Here is a 27,512-nt window from a genome sequence, read left to right as displayed (position 1 = left end):
CTTAGACCCTGTCTCAAAATAAAAAGGACTGGGGATGTAGCTCAGTGATAAAGCACCCCTAGGTTCAATTTCCAGTACCAATTTATTTTTTTAATTAACACTTTGAGCAAAGTTTGGTTAGGGGGCCACTAGTCGAAAACCTCTCTGCATATTCATTTAACCATCCATTCAAATATTTGAGAGCCTACTATGAGCCAGGCACTATTCTAAGTGCTTGGGACATATCATTGACCAATACAAAGATCCTTCTCTCCTAAAATGAGAAAACAAACCTAGAAAATAAACAATGTTAGAAAATAACTGCTATGGAGCAGAGGACAGGATAAAGGGAAATTAAGAGTGTGAAAGGGATAGAGGAGGGTTGTAGTAACCAATTATTCAAATGGACCCCACTGGAAAGGTAACATTTAATAAAAAATTTGGGGAGTTATGGTTGTTAACCAAGCAGTGTCTGAGGATAAATCGAGCATTGCGTTCAGAAGCAACAGCCAAGGCTGCAGGAAATGTGCCTAGGGTTTTCAAGAAACTGCAAAGTGGCCATTGTGAGTGGGACAGTATAAGCTGTAGAGCTAATGAGACCAGATTATATAGTACTTTCTAGATCACTGTATGGATTTCCCCCCCTCTAGGTAAAGGGTAAGTCATTACAAAGTATTGGGTAGAGGAGTGCATGATCTGAATTAAGTTTTTAGAGACAGTCTCCTGAACGCTATAGTACAAATAAGCTGTGGAGATCTGTTGGGAGAGTATTACAATAATCCAAGAGAAAGATAGTGTCTTATTCCAGAGCAGAGCACTGGAGGTGATGGCAGTTGGATTCTTGAAATAGTTTAAAGGTAGAACCTACAGAATTTCCTGATGAACTATGAGTTAAGGTGAGTCCAATATCTGAGTTTCCTTCAACTGAAATGGGAAAGGCTTTAGGTGGGGCAGTTTGGGGGAAGAACAAAAATCACTTTGGGGACATGTTAGCTTTGAGATGTCTCAGTCATATAAGATGATGATGAGGAGCTGGGGTTTTGGCTCAGTGGTAGAGCACTTGCCTGGCATGTGTGCGGCACTGGGTTCCATCCTCAGCACCGTGTATAAATAAATGAACAAAATAAAGGCCCACTTTTTATTTTTTAAAATAAAGGAATCTCTTCCCAAAAAAAGAGGTCGGCGCCATGGCGTGCGCCTGTACTCGCAGCAGCTCCGGAGGCTGAGACAGGAGGATCGGGAGTTCAAAGCCAGCATCAGCTGGCTCTAAATACAATTCAAAATAGGGCTGGGGATGTGGCTCCGTGGTCGCCTCGGAAAGGGGGAGAAGAGAGCCGGCCAAGGGCTGAGTGCGGAGGGCTGGTGTCCAGGAAGCCTGAGTGCCGAGGAGGGGCGGCTGCGGCCTGCGGAAAGGCTCCGCGGGAGGAAGCACGGAGCGCCCTTCCGCGGCCTCCGCCAGACAGGCCCTCCGCTGTCGGGGCTGAGCCCGGCCGCCGGGGCCCCTGGCCTCCCCGACCCGGCCCTCGTCCCTCGTCCCTCGGGGTTCGGAAGCCTCCAGTACTGGCGGCCATGAGAGGCTGCTCCTGGGGGGCAGCTTTCCGGAGGATTCCGGCCCGTTGCCGTCTTCAGAGCGATCTGAAGGAAAAGTGAGAGTGGCCTCTTCTCCAGGGTCCGGCCGTCACTCAAGGTCGGGGTGACTCCAGAGAGCGGGCCCCACCGAAGCCGCCTGGTACCGCACGCCTCGGTTGGCACGCGCCGCGGAGGGGAGCCCAGCGCCACCGCAGCGCCCGCCCGAGCCGGGCGAGGGAGGCTGTCTTCACGGAGCGCGTCCACGCCTGCCCCGAACTGAAAACGCCGAGAGGACGCGGGGCCGCTGGCCAGCGCCCGCCCCCCGTCGGCTCAGGCGCGCCGCGGGCAGCCCGCGGGGCCTGCCTGCGCCTGCGCCGGCGTCGGGCCTTCCGGTGCCGCGAGCCGGGCCATGGCGGCCGCCGCGCTCGCCGCTCCCCGCGGCTCTCCGCTGCTGGCGGCTGGTGCGCGGCTACTGCTAGGACGAGGACGGCAGCCGCTCTGGCCGCGACCTGCCGGGCGCCCCCCGGCCCTGGAGCGCGACCTCAGCCTCTCCCACCGTCGGGTGAGCGCGGGGCCGGGCGCGGGGCGGGGCGCGGGGCCGGGCGCCGGGCGCGGGGCCGGGCGGCTCGCTCACTCCGCCTGCTCGGCCGCCAGGGCACGGTGATCGTGGAGCGCTGGTGGAAGGTGCCGCTGGCCGGGGAGGGCCGCCAGCCGCGTCTGCATCGGCGACACCGCGTCTACAAGCTGGTGGAGGACACGAAACACCAGCCAAAGGAGAACCTGGAGCTCATCCTCACGCGGTCTGTGGAGAGTAAGGCCCGGGCTCCCCCCGGCTCCCCGGCCTTCCCCGGATCCCCCGGTTTCCCCGGCTCCCCGGGCTTCCCCGGTTTCCCCGGATCCCCCGGCTCCGCACGGCCTCCAGGACGGGCCAGCGCTCCTGTGGGGGCCAGACCGTTGTCACCAACGGCCTCTGTTTCCCGTGGCAGACCTTGGAGTCCGCGGTGACCTGGTTTCAGTCAGCAAGTCTTTGGGTCGCAATCGGCTCCTTCCCCAAGGACTCGCCGTGTACGCATCCCCTGAAAACCGAAAGCTGTTCGAAGAAGAGAAATTGGTGAGCTCAAAGGAAAGACAGAGGGACAGTGAGGATTAAATTTTAAGGTTTCCTCTGGCAAGTGCCTTCCTTTTACTGCTTAATTTGAAAATGAAGTCGGATCAGAGATGCAGAAGCCCAGCCTATGTCCAGCATAGTAAGAGTCTGACGTTGTTTAACATGGGCTCATTTTTCATTTACTTATTTTCACTTTTAACTTGCTTTTCTAGCTGAGACAAGAAGGAAAATTAGAGAGGATCCAGACCAAGGCAGGCGAGGCGGTGAGTAGAAATATAGGAAGCCTTTATTGGCCATTTACAGGAGTCACCAACCTCTTTCTAAGAGTTTCCCTGCTTCTCTTGACGTTTTCTGATCACCGCACATAACTGGTATGGAGACACCTTGGTAGTCCTGACCTGTTGGGAGAAGTGCCCTAATTATTGAGGGAGTTCCCAATCTGGAAACTAGGGGATCTATAGAAAAATGTGAGGTGAGGACTCTGCCTTCAGAGATAGTATAGACAAGTTGGGAAGAACTAGACACATCGGAAGATAATGGGTAAACTCAAGGTGATATAGACCATAATGAGATCCAGAGTAATTGAGGAGGGCTTCCCCCCCCCCCCCCCCAGTTGGGACTAAATTAGACCTTTTGGGATTAGTTAGCTTTGAATAGGCCAGGAAGATGGGGAAAGTGTTTTTAAGGGAGAAAAAAAGTAGAAATTTAAGGCATGTTTTAACCTAGAGTAGACCAGTTTAACTAAAGCAGAGGATTTATATAGTGTAATATTAAGAAACATGACTGAAAAGGGGATTGGGACAAGATATACAAAACATCTTGAGTCTTCAGTTAATGAATTTATACTTTATTCTGTAATCAGGAAAGAGCCATTAATGGGATATGGGTGGATTTCAAGGGTCAGAAATTTGGGGTTAAAATTAAGTCTATGAAGGTTACTCCATCCTGAGATATACTGGGGGCCTCCATTGGTGTTTGTGACTTTAACATAGCTATTTCTCCTTGCTTAAGAATAGCAAGGTATAGGTAACACACACACTCCACCCACCCACAAAGTATTGCTAAAATATCTATCACAGCAGCCTTAAGACAATAAGAATGTTTTGTCATTCTTACTCCTTTCTCACCTGTCTTTGCTGTGAGGTAGAAATAATGACCTTTACCTGAAACTCTCAATCATTATAACTCCTTCTAACATGTCTCTTCTTCTTGGACTACAGTTCAGACCCCATCCTATTTATAATTCCTTTCAGACAGTGAAATTTCTGAGAGACTGTCACTTGGAGGTAGGAATGAAGAACAATGTCAAATGGGAGCTGAATTCTGAAATAGTTGCCCGCCACTTCCTTAAGAATGTGAGTGTTTGCAAATATCACCATACTCCTGAGGGGGGAAGCTACTTCTGGGAAGGAGGCCCAGCCTTGAACCCTTTGTCAGGAAAGGATCTGATCATTTATTTTCTCTCTAGCTAGGGAGAACCTGGGGATTTATGATTCACTAGAGAATTGTTACTTTGTAGATGAAGTAATTTTGGTCTCAAGCCCTGTTTTCTTTTGTGAATCTACCTCAGTTTCTCTGCTACTTTCTGGGGAGTCTGTGCCTTCCCAGGGGATCAGCTCGAGTGAGCTCCCCAGTTTTAGTCATCCCTCTATAGGAAGTTGTAGAACCTGCTTTATGAGGTTGCCTAGAGTGGGAGCCATGAGTTCATTTGGCTGATTTTTTTTTTTTTGCAGCTTGGTGTCGTGGTTGCCCCTCATGCATTGAAACTACCAGAGGAGCCTATCACACGGTGGGGCGAGTACTGGTGTGAGGTGACGGTGAGTGTTTCATGTAATTTTTCCTTTTTCTTACTGGGTGAGAAATCAGTATGAAGAGCTGGGATTGTGTGGTGTTAGTCATGACCTGCCTGACTGATCCTTAAGGATTCCTCTTGTTATGTGTTCAGGTCAATGGGCTTGACACCGTGAGAGTTCCTATGTCTGTGGTAAACTTTGAAAAGCCCAGGACCAAAAGATATAAGTTCTGGCTGGCCCAACAAGCTGCCAAGGGCCTGACCTCCACCAGTTCCCAGACTGTCTGAACCTACTCTCCCTGCAAGACTGAAAAGCAGAATCAGTAGCAGTGGAACAAAAAGGGGCCTGTATCCTGATCGCACTCCCATACCTAACCAAATATGGAATTTTGGAGAACATTTGGACTCATCGGACTGAACGGTATATACATGTTGAATTCTCCATATTCGCCATCTCCATCATGTCCAGCTCTAACAGAGCACTTTTGCCAAAGAAGTACTAGGCTGTTGATTTGATAAACTGGATACCAGTGGATTGAAACAGTTTAGATTCTATTTAGTCTTTTCTTTTATTGGAGTTGATTGAAACAAATGGAAGAGTTAGCCATTGTCTTTAATTTCATCATCCAAACTGAATATTTGTATCTCAAGCAGAAATAAAATGTGCATTCTTGATAGGTATAATGGCACACACCTGTAATCTCAATGATTTGGGAGACTGAGGCAAGAGGATCAGAAGTTCAAGACCAGCTTGGGCATCCTTGTTTCAAAAAATAAAAAGATCTGAGGTTGTAGCTCAATGGGAGAGTGCCGCTGGGTTCAATTCCCAATATCACACACTTGAATAAAAGAGGTGTGGTTTTTTTGTTTGTTTGTTTGATTTAACTGGACTGGAGTACACGGGGGATGAGACATCCAAGTGGAATATGTTCTTGAGCACTGAGGTTTGCTGCCCCCCCAAAAAAGGAGAGAATATATCAGCTTGCTATATTCTATAGTCGCTCTGAGCAAATTACTCTGAATAAGCTGATATGTCTTTAGTCTTAAAGCTTACTGTCATTAAATATAGTGATACAGTCATTAATATGAATAATGTGATTCTGCTTCTCTAAGGAGATCTGAATAAGGCCTACAGGTAATTGATGGAAAATGAAGCTGGGATGAAAGAAGCTTTAAAGAGGAATGTATATGTGTATATTATTTCTTGAATGAGCTTCTGGAATTCTGAAAATTGTTTTTTGAACTACCTCCTGAAATTCTTGAGCACAATGAAGATAAGGAACTCACTAAGTTGTAGGGATAGATGTCTTGATGGGAGATGAAATAAATAGTTCTGCATAAGTTTATATTGACAGGTGGATTGTGCCAGGTTCACTCATACATAAGTGAGTTCATGCAATTGAGGGGAGGTAAAGATAAGACTCCTGTCAAACCCACCAGAAGCTCAGAGATCTGTTTCTGTCATCCTATTTGAGCTGACTTGTCACTCTGAGCCAGTTAAGCATTTTCATCCCAAATAAGATCTATCAATACTTGCACTGATAACTACACTCACCCTCACACGTGCCAGAACACTCTAAATCAGATGGAGGACTAGTACTGTTTGAAATTTGCCGTTCCTACTGTTCTTGAAATGGAAGACTTATATAATAGCATCTTTCAATTGATCACCATTATGATGTTCTCTGAAATTGAGCAACAGGTACATTTCACACAGCTTATTTCAAAAAATGTTTAAATACTTCTAGGTTAATTTCTTGGCAAGAACAGTTGGAGATTTGTATGGAGAAAGTTTATTTATTTATCAATGCTTGTTGGGGAGAAACAGAAACGGTTGGGTAGAGGAAAAAGTTGAGCTGATGCTATCTTACAAAAGAACTCTGGATTGTACTAGAAGCTCAAACTAGGATGCTCCAATAAGCAGGTGGGTTAAGCCTACATATCTTTCTATCTGGCCCAGAAAAGGGCATGACCTGGGTGAGGTAGAGAGCTTCAGCCAAAGATTGTTCCCAAAAGGGGCTCAGGTAAGAACTATGAGCTGTCAGCTTTTTCAGCAATTTGGGGACTGAATGCTACAGTCCTATAGTAGTCAGTCCACTTTTTGAACTGCTCAGAACCATTTGCTTTATAAATTCTGGAATAGATCCTTCCAGTGCATCTCTTTTTATGGTAAATTTTTTAAAAATCTGGGGCAGACTAGTCCCTTCCTGCTTTAGCTTGATTTGAATGTACAACTGGTATTCATCTTCCTCCTGCTCAACCCATTCTAGATTTTTTAGCTGACCTACCCCCTTAGACTTATACTTCTCCTGGTCCAAGTGGGTTACCTGATTAGGTGCCTAACCATCATATTCTTCTTAGGCCATGATTGTACTTGGCCTTTATCTTCAAAATAGGGCAAGAGAAAGAAAGATACTCATGAATGGCCTGAGTGCCAAACACATTGTTCCTTGTCCCCATTGTGTAACAGCAGCCCCATCTGCTGATGATCAAGGTCAGTTACTCCTGTTAGATAGTGTCTCCTTGCCTTACCTTCTGTCTCTTGGCATTGATCTGAAGCTTAGAGTGTAAGCTATATGTTTGTCTACATATTTTTTTTGGGTGCGAGGGACCAGGACTTCTAAACCCTGAGAGCCCAGAGTTAGAAGTTCAACAATGGCAAGTGACATTCTGGTCACTGCTATGCAGCTTGCCTTTGCTTTCTCTCCTTGCTTGTGCCAAATTCTGTACATATCACTTCCATCTTATGAAAGATTGCTGCTGGGCCACCCCTCCCCCATGATATGAGTTGTGGGTCTGACAAAACCCAGAGTATAATTATTTCTGGCAACATGGCCACTTGATGTCCCATGGGCATCAACTGGAACTCAGTAGCAGGCCAGGAGCTAACTTTTGAAAGTTTGAATAATGCTCATTTTCCAAAGGCGTGGCCTTGCTCCAGAGCTGTGAGATCTGTGTGTCTTTTCCTACTAGGGCTTGCAATAAACATTGTGTGGTCTTTTCCTACCACTGACACCTCTAATATAATATGTTTTGTAGATCAAGCAGTAGGACCATTTGGGCCACAGTCCAGACCTGCTGCACAGCTTTTTCCTGCTCTGCGTCCCACCCACACTTGGCAATTTTTATTGTCACCTGATATTTGTGTCAAAGCAGTAGTCCTGTTGTAGGGACAAACAAGGCAAGGCACTGAAGATAGCAGGAAACAGTTTTATTTGGCTGCAGCTAGGTTCAGAGGGTACAGCTTTTGCTGTAATCAGTCAATCCCGTGAACCCCGAGTTCAGGGAGTTTCAGAGTTTTATACCCAGCATGTAAGGGGAGGGGCTCAGAAGTTCACATAAAAGCTTTTTCTTTCACTGTTCTGGGCACGTTAACTCTTCAAGGACAACATCTGAGAAGGGGAGAGCTTCTTCTCCCCTTTCTTTCCTTCCCTGCCAGCTGTTACCATGGAGCCCAATTGTAACTTATCTTAAAAATGTAGACATCACTGTGAAGCTCAGCTCAAGGACAGAGGCCTTGTTTGCACTTTTTTTTTTTTTTTTTTTTGAGAGAATTTTTATTTTTTAGTTTTTGGTGGACACAACATCTTTGTATGTGGTGGTGAGGATCGAACCCGGGCCACACGCATGCCAGGCGATCACGCTACTGCTTGAGCCACACCCCCAGCCCCTGCACATTTCTTCAAACTACTATATTGGATACATTTGTGAAAAACTAGTAAGGGGTGTCCAGCACCTGGAGTGCTGGTATCTTCTCAGCCAGTGGCCAAGTAAACAGGGTGACATGAAAATAGGAAGTTTATCTACAATGGACTCTTTTGCTGACAGTCCTAAAATCGGCCATGGTGAAGAGGGCTTTTCTGTGGAGAAAGGGGGTGCCACTTCAATTCCCCCCTTTAATGATGCTCCCATAATTTAATCCTTTAAATTTAAGAGCATCATTACCATTATCTTGGCTTAAAGCCTTATATAATGCCAAAACCTTAGTTGTTGTCATCCTTTCAACAGCAGCTTCTACAGTGGACCCAATAGTTTTAATGCACAGTGGAGCCAAACATGGGAGCAATGAACAGATTCACAGCAAGAATACCCATTACACCAGTTAAGTTTTAAATCTACCAAGAGTTGAAAACCATCTTTAATGCCCTTCTAGTATGAACTAACACATGTGCTAGTTCTCTTGTGTTGTTGGCTATATTCTTAACTGCTTGTCTATTGTCATCCATTTGATTGTAACAATCTGAGCTGTTGAATTTTCCACATATTTCTTTTTCTTCAGCCAGTAGGTAATCTAATGTCAAGCGGTTTTGATAGTTAGCCATTCGCATCTGGTCTGTTGTATGGCTAGGAGGTCCAAGACTGTGGCAGTCTGATTAATAATAATTTTTAGTACAGCTTATAAGTGAATAATTCTGTTTAACATGTAAATAGGAGTTCTATAACTCCACCTGCTGTTTTGTGCTCAGGTAGCAGAACCATAAGTGGCAATACTCCTTTGGGGTGGCCAGTTACCTTCACCAAGATTGGTCACTTCCTAAATCAAGTTTCTTTCTAATGGACCTCTTTTTCCTTTCCAAACAGTCATCCATCTATAGCATTCCTCTGGTGGGACAGGTCCTAAATATATGTTTTATTACCTCTTAGTTATAGTGGATTGTCTTGACATATGTTTCACATGATCTCCATGGTTGGAATAGGAGAAGGGCAGAATCCCTTATGGTTATCAAAGGAAACCAAATTAAATAATAGACTAACATTTTGGTTAGCATAAATTAAACAGCATAAATTAACAAAGCCAAACTAGTAACACCAAACAAACCAAACAAATCTTAGAAAACTTATATAAGCAAGATAAAAAGTATAAGTGAAATTTTGTTACCCAGAGTCCAGTCAGTAGGAGTTACTGTTATCAAACCAGTAGCAAAAACCAAACAGAGAACTGTGTATATATCTAGAAACAAGGGGTGGCAATGCATTACAGTGAAAGAACTATCTCAGAGGTTGAAAGAGTTAATTAGTCCTGGTGGGAAGTGTATCTTTCACCATGCATTGATCAGCCAGTCCCTCCTGTGTGGCTGAAACAGGGCCGTAGTCTCCTCAAGCTTCGGCTGTGTATAGACCAGTCAGCTTCCAGAGTGATTGGAGCAGGGATGTTGTCCTTCTGATCCTCAAGCTTCTCCGGTGCTCCTTTTTCTTCAGGATGGTCAGCTTCAAGAGCGTAGCAGCATCTGAAGGGCACTCCCAGTCTGCAGCTGCAGGCCTGAGTCTGGTGTAGTTAATCCAGGGACCTATCTCTGCAAACCTTACTGTTCAGTTGGGGTGGATAAAATAACAGTGAAAGGGTCCCTCCAAAGAAGTTCAGGGGTTGAATATTCCATTCTTTGACTCAGACTCAATCTCCAGACTTGAAAGTGTGCACCTGGGTCAAACTTACTGGCAATCTTTCTCTAACCCATTGGTTGAGAATCTGTAAAGTTTTCCCTAAGACCTGAAGCTGTCGACTCAGAGTTAATTTTCCTATCTCAAGTCTCCCTGTAGTCCCCTAATAAGGGGGGGCCTCCCATATAATATCTCAAAAGAAAAGAATCCAGTCGTCCTAGCGGGAGTGGATCTAATCCTCAGCAGTGTAATAGGGAGAAGTTCGTCACAATGTGAGTCTCCTGACACAGCTTACCCAATTGAGCCTTAAAGTCCTGTTCATCCTTTGAACTTTACCAGAACTCTGCAGCCTATAGGCAGTATGTAACTTCCATCTGACGTTTACACTCTTGGTCAGTAATCATATCACCCTGCCCAAAAGCTGGCCCATTGTCTGAGCCAATAATTATGGGGACACCTTAGCCTTTTCAGTGCGGGTGGGAAAGGCTTCCACCCAGTCAGAGTGTGAACACATAAAAACCAAAAGTTAACTTATAGCCCCGTGAGCATGGCAGTTCAGTGAAGTCTACTTCCAAGTCTTCAAAAGGTGCTCCTCCTGTAGTTTGGATTTCTGGTGGGAGCTCTGGCCCCTGACAAGGATTGTTGTGAGCACAAACCTCACATTGTTTGCAGATCATCCAGGTGTTGCTTGAGAGCTGGGGGACATAGAGATGTTGACTCGGAACTGTCTCAAGTGCTGTATGTCCAACATGTTTTCCTGCGAAACTGTCTGATAAAGGCTGGGGCTAGAATTTCTGGGATGGCTATTCCAGCCATCAGAAAATCTCCACCATCCACCTGGGAGAAAATTTCCTTTTTCAGTCTTAAATCACTTACTTTCATGTTGCAAGTATGTTGGCTCCCATTCTGTTAGTTAGTCAGCCAGGCTGAAGGGCACCATTTAAACCTGGGACTGGATTTTCTTCCCGTTTCTTGCAGATAGCTAACCTGGCCTCTCAGCTCTCTGGTTGCCTTGAGAAACCATAGTGTTTCCCTTTGGATAACCTTGGCAATATATAATCAAAATCTTCCTGGGAGCCCACAGTGCATCCAAAAGTTTAAGAATCTCTTGCCCATACATCATGTTCCCCCCCTTTTTTTTCTCCTGAGTTAATTACCCTACATAAGGCCCTATGAACATGAAGGGTAGAGAACACATATTTTGAGTCTGTAAATATCCACATAGACTCCTCTTGTCAACTGAGGTGCTCGAGTCAAAGCAGTAAGTTTTATTTTTTGTGCTGAAGTTCCCTGAGGCAGAGGTTCTGCCTCGACAGTAGAGTCCAGAGTGACCACTGCATATCCAGCAAAACATACCTCATCTTTTATAAAACTGCTTCCATCTGTGAAGTACTCTGCGTCAGCGTCCTTGAGAGGCTGGTCTGTTAGGTCTGGTCCGTTAGAGAACACTTCATCCATGACCTCAACACATTGTGATCAGGTTTTCCAGGTCCAATGGGCAGCAAAGTTGCTGGGTTTAGAGTTCTGATGACCTCTACGCAGATACATGGGTTTTCATATAACATTGACCATTCTTTTCATTAGCCAACCAATAGTGTCCTTTATATTTTCACAATGTGAAAATTGAATGAGGAACTCTGACAACCAGTTCTTGTCCCATGGCCAGTTTATCAGCTTCCAACACCAGAAGAGCTGTGGCTGCAAGGGCCTGAAAAAAGGTGGCCAGCCCGGGGCTACAGAGTCCAGCTATTTGGACAAATAGGCCACTGGACGGTGCCATGCCCCCAGCATCTGAGTCAAAACTCCCATAGCCACTCCAGATCAATCATGGACATACAGAAAGAAAGGCTTTGTGAGGTCAGGGAGCCCTAATCCAGGTGCACTGGTGAGTGCTTGTTTAATGTCCTCAAAGGCCTTTTGCTTAGATGACCCCCATATTAGAGGATCCCATTTTCCCCCCTTTGTGGCTTCATAGAGGGGTTTTGTCATAACTGAAAGTTGGTGATCCATGTATGGCTGAACCCAGTAGCCCCCAAGAATTCTCCAGTCTGATGGCAGGTTGGAGGGACTGGAATTGAGCAGATCTGTTTCTTTTGAGGCTCAGTGGTTATTCTGTTCTGTTGCTGAGTCAGATGGTAACCAAAGTATTTGACCTTTTTCTTGATGAATATGGGCATTTAAGTCAGAGTCCAGTGCTGTCCCAGGGATGGTGTACTCCAGCCCCTGAGAGGAACTGTCATTTAGGGAAGGGAGGCGTACATAGAACCTCTGGCTCTTTAAGATGCAGGATTTTTTTTTGTTATCTCCCAGTGCAGGATCTTGGCTGTTAGGATTCTCCAACTCTTAAATCTAATGTAAATCTTAGCAGAGGCTGATGACCTGGGACATCATTTGTGTAAAAGGCACCTATGTCAATCTCGCAGTGGGCTGTCTGTCAAGGTTGGAGGGCAGTGGTGTGGTCCCGTGCAGGTCCTGGTGTGGCAGCCACATTGTGCCCACCTAGGTGTTTCTCCTTGTCTGTGTGGCTTCTCCTCTTGTCAGGTGGGAGCCTGCTCTAATTGTCTATAGTGGCTGCCCTGATTGTGTTTTGTTCAGTATGCCTGGGTGCATGGGGCTCTGTGGCCCTTCCTGCTGGTGGCTCACAGCATGTGGCTTGGAGCCAGGGTGGCATGACCTTTTGGAGTGAGCACCCTATGGCCCACTATTGGCTGTTAACATGAACATATTCCTGGTTCATTTGGGGCTTGCAGCAGCTGAGCCCTCCTGAGGCGCTGGGTCCCGTACATCTGATGCAGTTCTGTGTGTCTACGGGACCCCTGCCATATTCGTCAATCATCGACTTCCGAGCAAGTGGGAAGAAACTGAAAGGAGGGGCTGGGGCCAAAGTCTTGGGAGAAAACATCCACTCCTTCTCTGTTCAAGTCTCAGCTTTGAGCATGGCAGTGGGTGCTTGCCTGCCAGGGCCACTGGAGGCTTCCCCTTGTGTCTGGCCACGATTTTTTTCCTTATAAACATTTGGACCATTGGCTTAGTTCTAGTGAGACCCCCCCTTTGAGTGAACTCTGGGTTTGTAAGGAGATCCATCCTTCTCTTTATCTTTCTGGTCTGCCTGTCTTTGAGTCTCTGGATCTCGATGAAAACTGTGGTGGCCACCTTAATCAGCTCACAGGCACATTTCTCTAAGTAAAGTCCTCTAGGATTGTAGTTTTTGGCAAATGGCTCTCTGAGCTTGTCCCACAAAGGCTGCATTGATCACCTGTTGCTTGCGCCTGTGCATTTTTTTACTGACAAACTTGCATTGCAGCTGCAATATTTGTATGGTGCCCCTCCTCTCCCGGGCACCTCTGGGCAGGGAGAGGGGTGGCAGCGGCAGTGGCCTGGACATTTAGCTCTGAGTCAGCTGGGCACATCTCTTTTGATCATTGCTGCCAGTTTCATAGGGCAGAGGGGCCTTAGGCAGATGTAGGGCCAAATGTCTAGGGCTATGGAAGGTGTGAGAGGGAGATGCTGGAGCAGCCGGAGGCTCTGTTTGTCTGCAGATGCTCAGCTTAGGCTAGGGCTCAGGGCTGGCTCCAGTTTCTTCTAACTCTTGGGCACAGACAGTGTGTTTTATTCTCTCTCTATCTCTCTCTTTCCTATTCACTTAGACTTCCTAGGAGGGCTTCTTGACGTCTCTTTATCTTTAGACCTTCTTCTTTGTTGGGGCCCCATCGGATAATGGGCTGCATCAGATCAGTCATGGTCCAGGGTTTCTCTGTGTAGGAGGGAGTATGATTTTTCCAGCTTATGAGCTCAATGGTGGAGAAAGGCTGGCACACAAAACTGCCTTGTCTCCCTCAGGTGTTTCTCTCTGGTCAATATGGGCAGGTCCTTTAGTCTCTTGCAGGGGCATCTGGAGAGTTCTCTTGTGAGTTGTGGCTCTAGTCTTGGGACAAATCTCCCACTAATCTTGGGAGGTGAAAGAGTCTTTGGTCCTAGGAAGTCTTTGGCTCTGAGGACATCACAGAAGAAGGAATAGCCAGTGGGGGGGGGGGCATCATTTGTTGCCTCTGGGGACAAGGGGGTTGAGGGGACAGTCTGCTGTCCCAGTGGTCTTGGCAAAATTGGTCATGGGTTCTCTTCTGGCTCACAGGGAATATTGTTTCTCTTCCTGTCTTTGCTAGTCAGGTTTTCTGTTTAGCTGCTTTCTGCTGGGTCTTAGAGACCACTATGCTTCTGGCTAACAACAGTTTGGACTGTCCATCTAGACAGGCTGTCAACCAAGGGGACTATTTCTGTACTGTCTCTTGATAGCAATCAATGTAAGAGAAATGGTTCAATCAAAAGACCTCAGCAATGACTCTCATCTAAAGATCCTTCTGGTGGCCATCGCACATCTTGGGTGAGCCACTCTAATTCACAGAGTATGGAACCTTTGAGAAGTGAGTCTCACCCCACAGTTACCAGGAAAACCTTCCTAAGGGTTTCTAACACACATTTCAGAAGGCTCAGTTTCCCTAGTGTGCCTCCCATGTTCCACCCTGCATCGATGTCGCACACTTAGAACAAAACACACTTAGGACAAAACTCGCTTTGTCCATATCCGGACACTCCCCTCTCGGGGACTTAGGACCCTCTTAGCCTTGCGGGTCGGTATCAACCCCGACCTGGAGCTTTCACCTAGACATTGGTTGGTGAAATTCCGCCATAGACCGTGTGAGGTGCCTCGGAACCGCGGATCAGGACTCTACACTTGCTTCGGCCCTCGGGTTGGGTCAGAACCCTTCCCTTTGTCCCTCTCATTCACACACTTTCACACAGACATGGCCAGGACAGAATTTCTATACCGCCCAAATTCCAGCAATTCCAAACCAAACAAAAAGGGAGTCACGGTTCCCCCCTGCTCGCTGACCCCGAACAGAGGCTACTCGGGCGACTCCCCAGGTCTGGGGGAATCAACTCCAACCACTTTGGAGAGGACCCAACAGAGGGTGATCAAGCCTCTCTTCCACCCGCTTAGGCCTCGAAGGGGAAGTCAGGTGGACTACAAAACCAAATGGACCTGGGTTCTATCTGTTCAGATGGGCAGTGCCTCCAAAACCCTAATTCTGGTTCCCGCTGCCTGTGGGTTCTGTTGTGCTCCGGGTGGCGGCTCCAGGGTGTTGGGTGAGTCGATCCTCCTTCAGGCCAAGAGTGGCCTGGGCGTGCCAAAGGGACTGCTGTCCCCCATCACCCCAGGGAAGCCAGTCCCCAGAGAAAAGAGGCAGAATAGCCTTCCTTACCTCCTCTGTCCCATCTGGGTTGCCAAAAATGTTGTAGGGACAAACGAGGCAAGGCACTGAAAATAGCAGGAAACAATTTTATTTGGCTGCAGCCAGGTTCAGGGGGCACAGCTTTTGCTGTAATCAATTAATCCCCTGAACCCCGAGTTCAGGAAATTTCAGAGTTTTATACCCAGCATGTAAGGGGAGGGGCTCAGAAGTTCACAGTCTGCAGAAGTTCACATAAAAGCAGCTTTTTCTTTCACTGTTCTGGGCACATTAACTCTTCAAGGACAACACCTAGGAAGAGGAGAGCTTCTTCTCCCCTTTCTTTCCTCCCCTGCCAGCTGTTACCATGGAGCCCAATTGTAACTTATCTTAAAAATGTAGACATCACTGTGAAGCTCAGCTCAAGGACAGAGGCCTTGTTTGCACATTACTTCAAAGTGCTATACTGGATACGTTTGTGAAAAACTAGTAAGGGGTGTCCAGCACCTGGAGTGCTGTATCTTCTCAGCCAGTGGCCAAGTAAACAGTATGACATGAAAATAGGAAGTTTATCTACAATGGACCCTTTTGCTGACAGCCCTAAAATCAGCCATGGTGAAGAGGGCTTTTCTGTGGAGAAAGGGGGTGCCACTTCAGTCCCACGGGTGGAATATACTATCTGTAAACCTCAAAGAGGTTTACCAGGCACTGAGCTCTCCCTTCTTAATAGAAGTATAAAATGCAAATTTCCTTTACTTATGAGGGAATATCCTTTTGTGCTCCAGATCACTGAACTTCCAGGAACTTCGCTGACGGGCAGGATTCTGAAAACCTGCTTGTACTCAGTTTATGTATCACCATTTGAAGAACTTTTATTCTGCCAAGGCCCCATTTCTTGCTCATCCTGTACAATTACCAATAAAGTACTAGGATGTATGGAATGTCCAGATGGGCCACATTCCTTCATACTTATGTTTTAACAGAGGGTTGGGCATGGTCCAGGGACGAGCTATAACTGTGTATCTTTATTTCTCAATAGTGAAAGCAAGTACCAGGGATTGAACCCAGGGGCGCTTAACCACTGAGCCATATCCCCAGCACTTGTGTAGGGCATGATGTAACGTGTTGCATGTTGCATCAGAAAAGAGGAAACTTAACTTGCTGGCTGCTACCTGCTTCCCAGTCCCGGGGCCACATGTGGCTAAGATAGCACCTAGCGATTAGCCAGAAGGCATTGCTATGGGTTGTCATGAAGAATTGGACCACCTCTAGGATAGGCTCAGAACCCTTCTGCCCTCATGACAGCTCACAGCTCGTGTCTCCCATTACTGCCTGTAGGATGGGTGTAGATGTAAATTCTCCCCACCCTGCTCACCTTTACCCTGATTGGCTCCCATACGTTATATTAGTTGTGTGTGTTTTCTCAATAAAGGAGATCCTGCTTTAACTGTTCTCCCTGGAGCCTCTGATTGTCCTCAGACTGTCCTGATTGTCCTGAGAGCCAGACCTGAACCTGAATTTTATCATTCTGCACTGCCACTGTTATAGAGAACCACAATGGTAGGATATCAGATCCTGGGATGCGAATGTCAAATAAAACTGTATCCAACAGTTCTCAAAAGATTTAGGTTTTCCTCTTTCTCTGATTTGTATTATGTACATAAAAGGTCACAAGTCTCTGTGGGATAGGACTGGGGTAATTATTATACACTTGTCTTGGTGTTTCAGAGTCCTTTCTCTGAGGAGTGTAGCTTCCAGTCGTTTCTAGCTGAAAAACTGGCTCAAGAAGACTCCTACTTCCACTCATGAAGGAATCACAGCTACAAATTGCCTTCCCACTATAAATTACAAACACAGAAACAAAGTATTTTAAAATGTTTACAGACACAGGATAGCAGGTGGTGCAGAACTTTTTGAGAAAAGGGAAATAAAGGCCCTATGATTGTCTTCACTTACTGCCTAGAAGTGCTTTCCTGAACTCCGTGGTAAGATCACTGCTTAGAAGGGAGCACAATGGAGCCCTCAGGCTTGAGTATAGAAGAAGGAGATTGGAATTGTCAGTGTTGGGCTGGCACCTGGGAGGTAGCTCAGTGACAGGGTGTGTGCTTAGCGTGTGAGAATCTGGGATCAAGACGCAGTACCACCCAAAGAAAGAAAAAAATCTGAATGCTGACATGTACACGCAAAGGTGAAATTCTACTAAGCTGGGAGTTAAAACATACAATCGTGCACAATCAATTGGTAGGCCAATCAATTCCCAGAGCTCACACATAATTGGAGAATATTTCATTTGTGTTTCTGTCTGCCAGAATGAATAGATCTTATAATACATGGGGCATGAGATACCAACTTAAAAGGACTCACTAGGGCCTGGGGCTGGGGCTCAGTGGTAGAGCACCTGCCTTGCATGTGTGAGGCACTGGGTTTGATGCTCAACACCACATAAAAAATAAATAAATAAATAGATTGTGTCCATCTAGAACTAAAAAAATCTTTTTAAAAGGGACTCGCTGGGGGCTGGAGATGTGGCTCAAGCTGTAGCGCGCTCGCCTGGCATGTGTGCGGCCCGGGTTCGATCCTCAGCACCACATACAAACAAAGATGTTGTGTCCGCCGAAAACTAAAAATAAATAAATATTTTTTTTTAAAAAAAAAAAAGGACTCACTGGGTGGCTGGGACTGTGGCTCAGCCGTAGAGTGCTTGCGTAGTGTAGGTGGGACCCGGGTTCAATCCTCAGCACCACATAAAAAATAAAGGCATTGTATTGTGTCCATCTACACTTAAAAAATAAATATTAAAAAAATTTAAAAAGGACTCCCTGGGCTGGGGCTGGGGTTGTGGCTTAGTGGTAGAGCACTCATCTCACATGAGAGACACACTGGGTTCAATCCTCAGCACTACATAAAGATAAATAAATAAAGGTATTGTGTCCACCTACAACTACAAAAAAAAAAAGGGACTCACTAATGGACATGGAATAAAGGTTACTCTGGGCCCACCATTCAAAGCTTGAAAAACAGGCCTTAAAAGGATCAAATTGATACCAAATGTATCAATACTCATAAAAGAAATCACCAAATCTATTACTGAGCAAAATAAAAATTTCATCGTCTGATATCTAATCAAATATTATGTTAAAAAGAGGATAATGTCACCCAGAACCAAGGCAAACAATCCAAGAAATGTTAATGATGGTGGAATTAGAAACAGGACAATAGAAGAGCTGCAAATATGTTTTATGCTCTTCAGGAATGTAAAGGTAGTGGAATTAGATCTTTATTTCACACCATATACAAAAACCAACTCAAAATAGATTTAAAAATTTAATATTGGAACTAAAACTACTTGGAAACAAACAGCAAAGGCTCATGATATTGGCCTGATTTTTTTTTTATATGACCCCAAAAGTGCAGGCAAAAGTAGATAAAAGGTACTACAGTAAAATTAAGAGTTACACAACAAAGGAAATAATTAACAGAGTGAAGAGACAACCTACAGAATGGGAGAAAATATTTGCAATCCAAAGACCTGTAAGGGGTTAATATCTAAAATACATAAGCAACACTTTTAACAGTTCTATAGCAAGGACACAAATAACCCAATTTAAAAATAGGTAAAGGGGGCTGGGGATGTGGCTCAAGTGGTAGTGCACTCGTCTGGCATGCGTGCAACCCGGGTTTGGTCCTCAGTACCACATACAAACAAAGATGTTCTGTCCGCCGAAAAATAAATATTAAAATTCTCTCTCTCTCTCTCTCTTAAAAAAAATAGGTAAAGGGCCTGAATAGATATCTCTTAAGACATACAAATGACCAACACGTATATGCTCAACACCACTAATCATCAGGGAAATGAAAATTAAAACCACAATGAGAGATCACCTCATACCTGTTACGATGGCTATCATCAAAAAGATGACATTAGCAAAGATGTGAAGAAGTGTACCCCATCGGTAAGAATGTAACTCAGTAAAGCTATATGGAAAATAGTATGGGAATTCCTCAAAAAGTAAAAAATAGAACCACCACATGATGCAGCAACTCCACTGCTCGGTATATATTCTCTTTAAACAAAATCAGCATATCAAAGAGATCCGCACTTCTGGGTCCGGTGCAGCATCATTCACAGTAGCCAAGACATGGAATCAAGATGAACGGATAAGGAAAAGGGAGTCATGGTCACAGTGAAATACTATTTGGCCTATAAAAAGAATGAGGTTTCTTATTTTCAACAACACAGACCTGAAGAACATTATCTTCCTATCGAGTTGTTAAGCCAGATATAGACAGTTATTTCATATTGTCACTTACATGTAAAATCTAAAAACTTCAACTCATGAAAGCAAAAGAGTAGAATGGTAGTTACTGGGGGGAAATGTTGATCATCAAGAATACAAAATTTTAAGAAGTAAGTTCAAGAGATCTATTGTACCATGTGGTGACTGTAGTTAATAATCTATTGTATACTTAAAAATGGTATAGATCATATTTTCATATGTAAGAGTAAACTCTTCCCAAAATATTCCAAAATGTAGAAGGTAGAATCAAAGGGGGAAAATAATTTCAGAAACAAAAATAAAAATTGGAATAGAATAGAATTTAAGTCTTCTTACCAAAAAATAATTATATGAGGTAATGTATATGTAAAATTAGTTTGATTTAGCTATTCTGTGTGTATACCATAAGTATGTATAACTTTTATTTTTCAATTAAAAATAAGAGACAAAGGGGAGACGTTCATTGACTTTGCTAGAATGTTAGAGGAAGTAAAGGCTCAAAGTGGTGAAACTAAAGATTGTGAAACTAAGTATCTAACCATATTCCCTAGTTGTCTTTTTGAAAAGGTTAACAGTTTTGTGCAAAATTGAAAGTAAATCAAAAGAGAACATATTTAATCAGTTTAAAAGAAAAGAATGAAATGGAAAACAAAAACATAATGAGAGGAATGGAAGATATTTTTTTAAAGACCCAAATGGATCTTCTTAAAATGGAAAATACAATATCTGAATTGAGGGGCTGGGGCTGGGGCTCAGGGGTAGAGTGCTCGCCTAACATGCATGAGGCACTGGGTTCGATCCTCAGCACCACATAAATGTAAAATATATTGTGTCCACTTAAACCTAAAAAAATAAATATTTTAAAAAAATATCTGAATTGAAAAATCCACTGGATGGAACTTCTGCCTCTGGGAAGATAGAGTAGATGTATTTTTGCCATCATTATAACTATAAATTCTGAAATAGCTATAGAATAAAAATAAGACTTTAAAAAGTGAAAAGAAAAAAGCAGACTTTGTTAGGAGCCTGAGGAAAACACTGGTGAGTTTTTTTTTTTTTTTTTAATATTTTTTTTTTGCACAAAACTGTTAACCTTTTCAAAAAGATATTAGAGTCAACACAATATCTTTATTTTATTTGTTTACTTTTATGTGGTGCTGAGGATTGAACCCAGCACCTCGCATGTGCTAGGCGAGTGCTGTACCACTGAGCCACAACCCCAGCCCTGATGAGTTTTTTTTTTTTTTTTTGCCTTATTTATCCCAGACTTGGAGCTGAAAAAAACAGCAGTCTGGAAATGCCAGTAGGCACAGAGGAAGGAAGGGGGGGAAAGAGGGAGGAAAAAAGAGAGAGGAAGGAAGAGCCCCATTATTGCTAGCCAAAGGAAAGGGACAATTTAGCAAGACAGAAAACTTTCCCCATTATTCTGGGTGTGTCTATGAAGTGTTTCCACAGGAGACTAGCATTTGAACCAGTTTTACAGTAACTTACTATCCCAAGTGTGTGCGAGCATCCTCCAATCTGTTGAGAGACTGTTGAATAGAACAAAAATGTGAAGGAAGGAGAAATGTTTTTCCTTGGCCTCCTGCCTTCCACTTGCTCTGAGACATCTATCTTGTTGCCCTTGGCTCCCTGGCTCTCTGTGTCCAACTCAGACTAGATTTCACCACTGACTTTCCTGGGTCTCCAGCTTGCAGATGGCAGGTTATGAGACTGCACAGCCTCCATAATCACGCAAGCCAGTTCCTGTAGAGTTGGCCCTTCATATCTGCATTCCTGGACCCAACCAACTATAGATCAAAAACATTTGGAAACTTTTTTTCCAGAAAATTTCCAAAAAGCAAAATTTGAATTTACCATGCACCAATACTATACTGAATCTACATGAATGAAGTGAAGTGTAGGTGCACCCTGCTGTGGTCTCCCACTGCTTGACAGATCCTCACTCTCTCTCAAGCACTCATGGTTTGGGCATTATTTGCCTTGTATCTCTTCCGTGTACTTGTAGTTAGTCGTATTATGATGGTTGATCTGTACTAAACATGGATACTTTTTTACTGTTATTACTCCTATACAACACAGTCTGATATTTACATAGCATTTACACTGTATTAGGTGTTATAAGAATCAATCTTGAAAATGACACCTTCCCTAAAAGGGAAAAAAAAGCCAATGACAGTGGATTTCTCATCAGAAACCATGGAGAACAGAAAGAAATAGTGCAGTCTTTTTCAAGTGCTGAAAAATTCTGTACCCAGAAAAAATTTCCTCCAGGAATGAAGAGAAAATTAAGATATTATTGGACAAAGAAAAACTACGAGAAGTTGTCACCCATAGACCTATTCTAAAAGAAGAATGAGAAGTTTTCTAAAGAGAAATGAACAATAGCTTCAGAAGTCTGAGAACACCAGGAAGGAAGGAAAAGCAATGAGAAACAAACACGGCTAAGTCAGTAGGCTTTCCTTCGCTCGAGTTTTCTAAATTGACAATTGAAACAAAAATCATGATGATGATGCTATTGATTTGTTTCTAAAAATATGTAAAGGAAATGTATTTTTTTTTAATTAGATGACAAGTAGGAGATGAGACAAGGAATTAAAAGAGGGATAGGTTTCCTGGGATGGGGCTTGCCTAACATGTGTGAGGCCCTGGGTTCAATTCTCAGCACCACATATAAGTAAATAAAAAAAGGTCAATCAACAACTAAAATAATTTAAAAACAAAAAGAGGGATAGGTTTCCATACTGCATGTTTTCAAACTGGTAAAATAATGACAATGGTAGGCTATAATAGGATATAGGTATGTCTGTTACATTATGTATTGTTTTTACATTGTATATTTTATTGGTTGTTCTATAATATAATGCCTAGAACAACCAATTAGAAAGCTACACAAAGAGATATTCATAAACATGACAGATAGGGGCAGGGGAGGTAGTTCAGTGGTAGAACACTTGCCTAGCGTATGTGAGGCTCTGGGTTCAATCCCCAGTATAACAAAAACAAAACAAAACTACAGATAAGTCACAAAAGAGTTATTTAAAAAAAGTTCACGGGCTGGGTTTGTGGCCAAGTGGTAGAGCACTCGCCTAGCAATGTGAGGCAGTGAGTTCAATCCTCAGTACCACATGAAAATAAATAAATAAAGCTATAAAAAAAAAAAGAGTTTGTTTTTTTTTTTTTTTTTTAGAGTTCACATGATTCTCAGGAAGGTAAGAAAAAGAAAAATTTAAAAAAACAATAAACAATAAAATCAGAAAATAAAATGGTTGACTTGAGGTCTAATATACCAATAAGAATTAAGATGGGCAATGTGTGGGCTGAGGATATAGCTCAGTTGGCAGAGTGTTTGCCCTGCATGCATAAGGCCCTGGGTTCGATCCCCAGCACCACCGTGGCAATGTGAACTGGAAAACATGACCCAAATGTCCCTTCTCTACAGGAAACTCCAAAAGGATAGGGAAAGTTATCCCATGCAAACAATCACTAAAGAAAGTCAGAAAGGGCTATATTAATATCAGATAAAGTAGACTCTGAATCAAAGAAAATTACAGAGACAGGGAAAGTCTATGTAATGATAGAAAGGTCAGTCCACCAAGAAGAGGTAGCAGTTCTGCGGGGCACCGTGGCACACACCTGTAACCCCAGAAACTCTGTAAAGCAGAAAGGGCGTGCAGGATCAGGAACCACAGAACAAGAATGAGGTACCAAAAGAAGGTTTACTGGGGGGCCCTCCCGGGCAGGCAAGGTTCACCACCTGCAAATGGGCGAGGGCCGGGGAAGTCGCAGGCGGAAAAGGCGAGGATCTGGAGGTAGGAAGGCCTAGGCCATCTAAATTGCAGCTACTGACAGCAGGTTGGCCAAGCTGAGTTTAGGGGCATAGTGTCTGTCACTGGCTGGTCAAGGACTAGGTGAGTTGACAGGGCTGTTGCTTCAGCTGGTGGAAGCATGTTGGTTGGATCCATTGCCATGACAGTTTCTGATTGGCCATTTCAGGTCTCCTCAGCTAGGTGGAAAGTCCCCGCCCACGTCCACCATGAAAGGGGACGGGGAAGGGAAGGCTGCCAACCCAACACTCAGGAAGCTGAGACTGGAAGCTCTCAAGTTCAAGGTCTCAAAAATTTAAAAACAGAGCTGGGCAACATCATTCTAAATGGAGAAAAATTGAAAGCATTCCCTCTAAAAACTGCAGCAAGACAGGGATGCTCTCTTTCACCACTTGTATTTTACATAGTCCTTGAAACCCTAGCCAGAGCAATTGGACAATAGAAAGAAATTAAAGGGATACAAATAGAAAAAGAAGAGCTCAAACTATTTCATATTTGCTGATGACTTGATTCCATATTTAGAAGACCCAAAAAACTCCACCAGAAAACGTCTAGAACTCATAAATGAATTCAGCAAAGTAGCAGGATATAAAATTAACATCCATAAGTCAGTTGCATTCCTATACACCAATGACAAATCAGCTGAGAGAGAAATCAGGAAGACTCTCCCATTCACGATAGCCTCTAAAAAATAAAATATTTGGGAATCAATCTAACAAAAGAGGTGAAAGATCTCCACAAGGAAAACTTTAGAACACGAAAGAAAGAAATTGAAGAAGACCTTAGAAGATGGAAAGATCCCCCACGTTCTTGGATAGGCAGAATAGTGTCAAAATGTCCATACTACCAAAAGCACTATACAGATTTAATGCAATTCCTATTAAAATGCCAATGACATTCTTCATAGAAATAGAAAAGGCAGTCATGAAATTCATTTGGAAAAATAAGAGGCCTAGAATAACCAAAGTAATCCTTAGTGAGAAGACTGAAGTAGGAGGCATCACAATGCAGATCTTATACTACAGAGCTATAGGAACAAAAACAGCCTGGTATTGGTGCCAAAGCAGACCTGAAGACCAATAGTACACACAGACCCACATCAAAGGCACCATAAACATATAATGGGATAAAGAGAGCCTCTTCAACAAATGGTGCTAGGGAAAATGGAAATCTGTATGTCATAGAATGAAATCAAATCCCTGTCTCTTACCCTGCATGAAACTCAGAGTGGATCAAGGACTAGACATTAGACCAGAAACCCTGTGCCTAATATAAGAAAAAGTAGGCCAAACACTCTACCATGTTGGCATAGGAACCAACTTCCTCAATAAGACTCCTGAAATGCAAGAAGTAAAATTAAGAATCAATAAATGGGATAGTATCAAACTAAGAAGCTTCTTCACATCAAAGGAAACAATCAAGAACATGAACAGAGAGCCTATAAAATAGGAGAAAATCTTTACCATCTGCACCTCAGAGAATTAATCTCCAGGATATACAAAGAACTCAAAAAACTTAACACCAAAACAAACAAACAAATAACCACTGTAAACAAATTACAGTGGTGCACGCCCATAATTCCAGCACCTTAGGAGGCTGAGACAAGAGGACTGTGAGTTCAAAGGAGCCTCAGTAAAAGTAAGGTGCTAAGCAACTCAGTGAGTCCCTGTCTCTAAATAAAATACAAACAAGGGCTGGGGATGTGGCTTAATAGTTGAGTGCCCCTCAGGTTAATCCCTGGTACCAAAAAATAATAATAATCCAATCAGTTAATGGGCTAAGGAACTGAAGAGGCATTTCACAGAAGAAATAAAAATGATCAAAATATATATGAAAAAATGTTCAACATCTCTAACAATTAGAGAAATGCAAATTAAAACTACACTGAGATTTCATCTCACTCCGGTCAGAACGGTAATTATCGAGAATACAATCAACAACAAATGTTGGTGAGGATGTGGGGGGAAAATGTTCACTCATACATTGTCGGTGGGACTGCAAATTGGTGCAACCACTCTGGAAAGCAGTATGGAGATTCCTCAGAAAACTTGGAATGGAACCACTATCTGATCCTGTTATCCCATTCCTCAGTATATACCTAAAGGACTTTAAATCAGCATTCTGTAGTGACTCTGCCACATCAATGTTTATAGCAGCTCAGTTCACAATAGCCAAGCTATGGAACCAACCTAGGTGCCCACCAACACATGAATGGATAAAGAAAATGTGGTATATATATACACAATGGAATATTACTCAGCCATAAAGAAGAATGAAATGATGGCATTTGCTGGTAATGGATGGAACTGGAGAGAACCATGCTGAGTGAAATAAGCCAGTCCCAAAAGACCAAAGGCCAAATATTTTCTCTTATATGTGGATGCTAACCCACAACAAGGGACGGCAGGGAAGAGAAGAATAAAAGTTCATTGGGTTAATCAAAGGGAATGAAGGGAAGGGAGGAAGCATGGGAATAGGAAAGACCATAGAATGAATCAGACATAAATTTCCTATATTTGTATGTGAATGCACGACCCGTGTACCGCCACATCATGTGCAACCACAAGAAGGAGTCTAATTAAATAAGGTAGACTCCGTGTATGTATAATATTTCAAAACACACTCTACTTTCATAGATGTCTAAAAAGAACAAGTAAAAACTAAAAAAGAAAAAGGGTTAGGGATGTGGCTCAGTGGTAAAGCACCCTTGGGTTAGACCCCCCCTGTCGGGTTTCTCACGACTAGAACACTCAGGGTCACTCCAGGTGAACTGGGCTGCACAGAATAACCGCACAAGAGACAGTGGGTCCTGTGACGGCTCCTCTGACCTAGGGTCTGCAGAAAGAGAGAGCGAGAGCGCTTGCTGAGGAGAAGCAATTCAAATGAGGCAGGGGTCAGGTTTCAGGGGGCTGATGTCTGCTGTCAGCAGGAGGACTAGGAAGGCCACACCCAAAGGCAGAGCAAGAGAAGGGGATACACAAAGGGCGTTTCCATGGAACATTCTACCCCAAACAGGGCAAAAGGGTAAGATTACAAAGGAACAGGTGAGTGACACGCCTTCACCTGAAGACATGCCCCCAACTTCCTGAATAGGGACAACAGCCAAGTCACTATGAAAAAACATGATCAGTCAGAGCCTCTCCCTTCAGGATGGAAGGCGTGAGTTATTCAGAGTGGCTCCCCACAACCCCCAGTACCAAAAATAATAATAAATAAAAGATGTACAGTGCTAAATGCATAAGCACCAAACAAAAGAGTTGAAAATACATGAAGCAAAGAAGCAAAACTAATAGAAATCTAACTGAATCCGCAGGTACATTTGGAACTGTCAGCACCCCTCTCAATAATTGATAGTATAACTAGTCAGAAAATCAGCAAGGATACAGAAGAACTCAACACCGCCATCAACCACAGGACTTGATTTACATTTGTAGAACATGACCCAACCACAGAGTACACTGTGCGTGCACGCGCTCTCTGTCGTAAAACACATACCTACATAAACTATAAAACCAGTCTCAACAGACAAAAAAGAACTGAGGACTGGGGATGCAGCTCAGTGGGTAGAGGGCTTGCCTCGCATGCACATGGCCCTGGGTTCAGTCCCAGCGCACACACAAGAAAGGGCTGAATCATAGAGTGAATTCTCTGACCACCATGGAATCAAACTAAAAATTAGTAATGGAAAGATAGTATTTCTAAATACTTAGAAACCAAACAACACACTTCTGAATGATACGTAGGTCAAAGAAAAACTCTAAAAATACTTGGAAATTAATAAAAATGAAACAACATATTCAACTTCCTATCACATAACTAAAGCAGAGCTGAGGGAAAATTGTAGCACTAAATGTGCACACCAGGGGGAAAAAATCTAAAATCAATAATCTAGGGCTGGGGCTATAGCTCAGTTGGTACAGTGCTTGCCTCACAATCCCCAGCACCACACACACACACACACACACATACACACACACAAAAACCAACCACCCAAAATAAATAAATAAATAAAATCAATAATCTAAATTTTCACCTCAAGAACCTAGAAAAAAAGAAGACAAAAATAAGCCAAAAAAAAAAAAACCATGAACAAGGAAATAATAAAGATAAGGAAATGAAGCCAATGAAACTTATACAAAGAAAAAGAATAGGTGGAAATCAAAGAAACAGAGCTTGTTCTTTGGGGGAAAAAAATCAATAAAATTGACAAACCACTAGCAAAACTGACAAAGGTGGAAAAAAGACACAAATCATCATATCAGGAATGAAACATGCCATACCATTGATGTTTACTTTGTAAACATCAAAAGGAAAGAGAATACTATGAACTCTGTACCCACAAATTGACGACTT

The 27,512-nt window shown here is 43.6% G+C and overlaps 1 protein-coding gene across 1 annotated transcript; it reads left to right on the top strand.

The window, feature by feature from the left end:
- Nucleotides 1-1,920: 1,920 nt before the first annotated feature.
- Nucleotides 1,921-5,311, top strand: Mrpl9 (mitochondrial ribosomal protein L9). The gene is made up of 7 exons (XM_076861926.1): nt 1,921-2,110; nt 2,203-2,359; nt 2,535-2,659; nt 2,869-2,919; nt 3,910-4,011; nt 4,390-4,473; nt 4,602-5,311. Exons 1-7 carry the CDS (start codon nt 1,958-1,960, stop codon nt 4,734-4,736), a joined length of 807 nt encoding a protein of 268 aa, XP_076718041.1. The 5' UTR covers nt 1,921-1,957; the 3' UTR covers nt 4,737-5,311.
- The last annotated feature ends 22,201 nt before the right edge of the window (nt 5,312-27,512 follow it).

This window comes from Callospermophilus lateralis, chromosome 7, assembly GCF_048772815.1.
Source record: "Callospermophilus lateralis isolate mCalLat2 chromosome 7, mCalLat2.hap1, whole genome shotgun sequence".
Classification (NCBI taxonomy): domain Eukaryota; kingdom Metazoa; phylum Chordata; class Mammalia; order Rodentia; family Sciuridae; genus Callospermophilus; species Callospermophilus lateralis.
The sequence above is the reverse complement of the archived record's forward strand: the minus strand, read 5'-3'. Positions and strand labels throughout refer to the sequence as shown.

What these genes read in the sequence shown, in the direction of transcription:
- Mrpl9 (XM_076861926.1), top strand. Translation starts at nt 1,958, where the DNA reads ATGGCGGCCGCCGCGCTCGCCGCTCCCCGCGGCTCTCCGCTGCTGGCG. An exon ending in CCTCACGCGGTCTGTGGAGA is followed by an intron (nt 2,360 to 2,534) that starts GTAAGGCCCGGG and finishes TTCCCGTGGCAG; the next exon opens with ACCTTGGAGTCCGCGGTGAC. An exon ending in AGACCAAGGCAGGCGAGGCG is followed by an intron (nt 2,920 to 3,909) that starts GTGAGTAGAAAT and finishes AATTCCTTTCAG; the next exon opens with ACAGTGAAATTTCTGAGAGA.